The sequence below is a fragment of the Sceloporus undulatus genome, chromosome 6 (genome assembly GCF_019175285.1).
Source record: "Sceloporus undulatus isolate JIND9_A2432 ecotype Alabama chromosome 6, SceUnd_v1.1, whole genome shotgun sequence".
Lineage (NCBI taxonomy): Eukaryota > Metazoa > Chordata > Lepidosauria > Squamata > Phrynosomatidae > Sceloporus > Sceloporus undulatus.
The window spans coordinates 20283373-20289372 of NC_056527.1; the positions used below are offsets into that span (position 1 = coordinate 20283373).

Sequence of the window (6000 nt, forward strand, 5' to 3'; positions counted from 1 at the left end):
TGACGTTACCATGTTTCTCCATTCTCACACATAGTCTATGAAAGAGTATGTATGTAATATTCAAATCTATACTTCTTCAATAATAATATATTTCAGAACTGGAAATTTCCCAGGTAGACACATACCACTTCAGATAAAGATTTCAGAAAAATTCTGCCAGAAATCTGTATTTCTAACTCTGCATTTAAGGCTGTAAACATTGCCAGATTTGAAACTGAAGATAACTCAGAACTTTAAAATTATGCTTACATTACAATTACAATATCCAAATAATTCAAAAATGTTAGAGAGCTTTAACTTGAGTATTAACTATAGAGATTTTTTAATGAATACCTGACACAGAAAATGTTAAACATGATTATAGATGCCTCTGACAGTAGGAAGGTGTTATTAGTACTCTTATTAAGTACATTGTTAGCCAATGAAGGAGAGTATAGCACAGTTTGTTGTGCGTGACCTCACATATGTATATGAACTCCTTAGGGTCACCATAAGTTGGAAACTAGCATAAATAGTTTCTGACTTATGGTGACCCTAAGGGGCACCTAACACCTAAATTCTTGGCAAAATTTGTTCAGAGGTTTGTCATTGTGTTCCCTGAGGCTGAGAGAGTGTGAGTTGCCCAAGGTCACCCAGTGGGTTTTCATGGCCGAGACAGGATTCAGACCCTGATCTTCCAGGGTCCTAGTCCAATACTTAAACCGCTATACTACATCAGCTCTCATATAGCATAGTAATTACATTTAGATCATAATCCTGTTCATGACTACTCAGAAATAATTCCCACTGAATTCAGTGCAGTTCACTCCTAGGGAAATAAATGCTGGATTACAGATTTAGAGATTAAAAATGGCACATACCTCAGATTCAGACAAAAAGATAATAAACCTTTTTATTAGATGCAGGGGGGTGGAGAAAAGGAGTTTAAAGATGTCCTTTTGTTAAAATCTGTCTTTTAAAAGACATGTATACTAGGTCCATTAAGGCAGAAGCCAAAACACCAGTTACAGAAGTCAGTTTATCACCGTTTGTCCTCCTTAAATCTGACGACCAAAAAATTATTGCATAGGATTTGCTATAAACATGGTTATCTGTCATCCAAGCAGCCTCTTTATGACAGGAGATTTGGCAAAAGGAGCCGTTTCAATTGTCCATCTGTGGCAAAAGGTTTAAGGGTTAACTTCCCCTAGCAATTTTGATCAGTAAACATTTGCAAGTCAAACAGGAACCCACTGCTGAGAAATCTCTATTATCCAGCATCTATTATCTAGCCTGTCCAATGATGACGGTTAAGCACAGAGTTTTATCCTTTATTTGCTTAAATGTTATATTACAGTTAGAAAAACCTAACAATACACCTTATAAATCGGAGAACACAGGTGTGATGAACCAAAAATCATGAAAAATGAGGGGGGGGGAGGGAAAGGGAGAGAACCCCTGGAATGGCATTGTAACCCAGACACCTTTTGTTTTCTACAAGTCATGCACACTGCAGAGGGAACATTTGTACCAAACAGGCTCCGATCTGTTTTCCGAATATTAAGCACAAAGGGGGGGGGGGGGGACAGTGACAGCAAGCATGGTAAATAAATCCCTCCCTTGAGAATGAAAGCAGGCAGACAGGAGAGGGGCTGACATGCATGCTGTAGAAGAGAAACCTCACACCATCATGTTCCCCCCCTTCTCTACCTGCACAAGTTGCCATTTGCTGCAGCCCTTCAGATCCCCTTCTCCCCCCTCGATTTCACAGGCAAGGCAATATTCAAAGCATCTGTTGATGACAGGCATTAGCAGCACGGTCTTCCCAATCCAGAGCATCTTTTTTTACAGGGGGAAAATCCATTTTCCTCCTCCTCTTCAGGTAAACATGTTTACAGCTCCTGCCCAGGAAGACTGGGTGGGTTCAGGCTCGCATCATGGCACACACACACATGTCGTCAGCAGCAAGAAAAGCCCCCTTTCCTCTATATCATCATTAACATTTTAAATCAGGCAGAGAGAGGGAAAGAGAGAGGAAGCACTTTCAGGACTTACCTCTAATACAGCCTCAGCCTTAAAACACAAATACATACATATATATATATATCTCAAATGAAACCCAGAGAGAGGGAAGAGAGACTGGCCGTTCAGAAGCGTTACAGAGCAACTTGTGAGTTGGTTGGGAAGCCAGTGTTTATGTTTCACACGTTTCAGTCTCGTTTTAAGCTGTGATGCTGCAAAGAGTCATCTTTAAAAAGAGCCAAACAAAAAACCCGTGCAAAAAAGCGCTTCCTCTCTCCAGCCACTCTATATATGCGCAGGAAACCGCCAAGACGGGTTACAAAAACCTCTGCTGGAGGACATCCTATGAAGTCACACGCTTTCCCGTTATTTTCGAGGCCAAACAAGGAAGGAAGGGAGGAGAAAGAGAGAGAGAGAGAGAGAGAGAGAGAGAGAGAGAAACCAAACAAGCAAAGCAACAAGAAGTTTTGTGTATTTATTTCCCACCCACCCACCCCTCCTCCTCCTCCTCCTTCTTCTTCTTCTTCCAAAACTCTTTTCAAAGTTATAAGAGAAAGAGAAAGGCAGCCCTGAATGAGAAGGGGGGAAACTGGAAAAGTCAGGGCCATTCCTTATATAGGCTGCAACCAGGGAAGGGAGGAAGGAAGGAAGGAAGAAAAGAAAGAAGGGAGGGGCGGCCAAAGCATTTCTGGGATTATAGGAGACAAACACAGGTACCTCGCCATCTAAGAAGAGGGTGAGACAGAAAGAGAGGGAGAAACTTGGCTGGATCAAGCTCCCTCCCTAACCCTCAAGGAAAGCCTTGCCTTGCCTTTCCTTCCCCCCTTCCTTCCTTCCTTCTATCCATCCCTCCATCCCTCCCATCACAAAGGAGGGAGAGAGAGAGAAAAGCCCACTTCTCCGAGTCCTAACCCTTGGGCCAAGAGGAGTTGGGGGCGGGTGGGAGGAGGAGAAACAATATGTTCAATGGCCACGGGAGATAAATCAACATGCACTGCAGGCACTGGGAGAGGCGGAGGCGCAAGGAGAGAAGGAGAAGGAGGAGAAGGAGAAGGGGGGGGCAGGGAAAGGAGGGGAAAGAAGAGGAGGAGGAGGAGGACTTCAGGGGTGAGCATGTGGTTGGTGCCTGCCTCCTCCTCCTCCTCCTCGCAGGGTGAGAAAATAAAACAAATAACTAGAAAATCGATGCCCACTGCAGCAAGCAACAGTGCCTGGCCTCCCCTTCCTCCCCCGGCCTTTCCTTCGGGGCCAAGAAGACACGCTACGCTCCCCAGGGAACCCAGCCCCCCCCCTTGTTACAAAACCACACACACACACACAATTCTCCCCCCAAAAAACAACACACATATATTTTGCTTCTGAGGAGCTTCGGTGTGTGTGTGTGTGTAGGGAGTCAAAGTGTGAGTGCATCTACATGCACTGCAGGCACTAATATTTAAAAGTACTACCTACATACACACACACACATAGTGTGTGTGTGTGTATGTATATATATATATACATACACACACACACACACTTTCCCCGCAAAGACACAAACATATGTTTGTGTGGGGCTTGGGTGGGTGAAAGGAGTCAAAGTCTGTGTGAAGCAGGGACACTTTTATATATGTATATAAATACACACAAACACACACACTCCCTCTCTCTCTCTCTCTCACAGGCACTACTTTAAAAGTACTTATACACACACTTTAACTTCCCCTTCCTCTCCCCGCAAAACACACACACACTGGTTTGTGAGGGGCTTCGGGGTGGTTGAAGGGAGTCAAAAGTGTGAGTGAAGCACGAACACTTTATAGTGTGTGTGTGTGTGTGTGTGTACTGCAGGCACTAAAATAGGCAATCACTGTATAAAAAGCACTATATATATATATATATAATGTGTGTGTGTGTATATGCACTGCTGGCACAAAAAGAAACACTAACTATATACACACATATATGTGTGTGTATGAACTGCAAGCACTAAAAGAGGCAATAACTATAAAAAAGCACTATATACACACGTGTGTATGTCTCTATATATAGAGAGAGAGATACATACACACGTTCGTACATATATATATATATATATGTTGTTGTTTGTGAGGGGCTTGCCGTGGTGGCGAGGAGCACAAGTGTGTGTGAAGAAGCATGAACACTATATATAGACATACACACACACACACATATATGTATAAGCATTTCTTATATATCTTTCTTACCTATGTTTCCTCTCTCTCTCACATTAAAAAGTGCTCCTGCTTCTTCACCCACCCAGGCCTTTTGGACCCCCCCTCACAAACAACAACAAACCAGGTGGAAAAGTGTGTGTCCCCCCCCCCTTTAGAAAAGAGCAATCGTGCAGTTGTTGGGGTGCGTTGGGGGGGGCAGGTGAGACCCTCCTCAAAGAGCTGCGTTTCTGGCTTCTGAAGGGAAACTCCCCTCAGTTTTGGGATATCAACCACTCTCCCCCCAGAGACACACAAACACAGACACACTAAAAGTTTTGGGGAGCGAGGAGGAGGAGGAGGAGGAGGAGGGGGGTGTTTAAGAGGGAGCTCAGGTACTAAGTTTCCAAGTCGCGGGGTGTTTTGGGGGCGAAGGAGCGGCCTTTCCTCCTCTCCCCTTCGCTCCGAAACTAAAGGCCGGTGGATGGGCGTCGGGCGGAGGGAGCTGCAGTTGGGACAAAATGGACCGCGGCTGAGAGAGGGAGGAGGAGGAGAGGGAAGGGAAGGGGAAAGGGCGGCGTGTATAACGGTCTCCGAGGAGCCAGGCTCCAGGTGGCGGACCTAACGGTGCGGAGGCAGCCGGGGAATGACTTTCCACTCCTCCTCTCCCTTCTCTCTCCCGAACACCTCTCTCTCTCTCTCTCTGCGTTATATACCTATACCTCTCTCTCTAGGTATATATCCATATCTCCCTCTAAAGAGGGTTCCGATCCCTTCCCTCGGCGGAGCGGCGGACTGACCGTTATTGCGCCTGGGGTTCGCCTGCTTCCTGCGCTTACACCTGGGGCCATCCGCCATGATCCTCTCCCTCTCTCTCTCTCTCTCTCTCTTTCTCGCTGGTGTCTAATGCTCCTCAGTCACCTCCTCCCCCCGCCATCCTCCTCCTCCCCCTCCCTCCCTCCCTCTCCTCCGCCGGACCTGGCTTTTACGACACTCCTGATGTGACTCTAGACGTGCGCCTAGCTCTATGCGCGCGACCTGCCTCGCGCTCCCCTCCTCCTCCTCCTCCTCTCCGCTTTCTTTTTTTGCATCACCTTCCTATACTTATATATATATAGATACCTTACTGAGACTGGGCCGCCGCCGCCGGAACCTTGTTGCCATGGAGACTCGCTTTACGGCAGCGGCCGTTTGAACCGGCAGGAGGGAAAAGTTTCTCCCCCCCCCGTCCTCCTCCTGACACACACAACTCTTCTCCTCCTCATTCGGGCAGCAGCGGCTGTGTGTGGCAGAGAGCGAGAGGGAAGGGGAGAGGAGGGAGTGTGGAGGGGCTGTAAATAGAGGGATGGGACGGGGCTTCACTTTAGGGCAGGGCGGCAGTGGCGTCACTACTACTAAGGTCCCAAACACACACACAGACACTGCGGGGATAATCCGGTTTGAGAGCGCTTTAGCTGCCCTGGCTCAGTGCTGGGGGATCCTGGGAAGTGTAGTTTTCTGAGATGATGTAGAACTACAGACCTTTGCTACTCAGCACTGAAGTAAAATCTCTCTCACACACACACACTTTCTCTAAATCTGCCTATAAATGCACATATCCCCTTTGAGACCAAGGTCCAAAACACACTGCAGATACAGGCCAGTTGGGGAGCGCTGGGGAATGCTGGGAACTGTAGTTTTGTGAGGCGATGTAGTATTAGGGACCTGGGCCACACACACACACGCCCCCTAAATCTTCCTATGTGTTTACATCGCACCTTTGAGACTAAAGGTCCGAAACACACTGAAGAAACAGTCCAGTTTGAGAGCCCTGGCTCAATGCTGAGGAATTCTGGGAAGTGTAGTT

General features: G+C 46.8%; 1 protein-coding gene across 2 annotated transcripts in view; it reads right to left on the minus strand.

Annotated features, from left to right (window-relative positions):
* The window catches only part of ZEB1 (zinc finger E-box binding homeobox 1), a 115792-nt gene extending 110723 nt beyond the window's left edge, over positions 1-5069 (minus strand). The window contains exon 1 of one of the 2 annotated variants that reach the window (XM_042472320.1): positions 4955-5069. In XM_042472320.1, the coding sequence (XP_042328254.1) occupies positions 4955-5012 (58 nt within the window). In that variant the 5' untranslated portion in view covers positions 5013-5069. Of the gene's footprint in view, positions 1-1689; positions 1873-4954 lie in introns of those variants that run through there. The other variant, XM_042472321.1, reaches the window with a different exon arrangement.
* Positions 5070-6000: the final 931 nt, after the last annotated feature.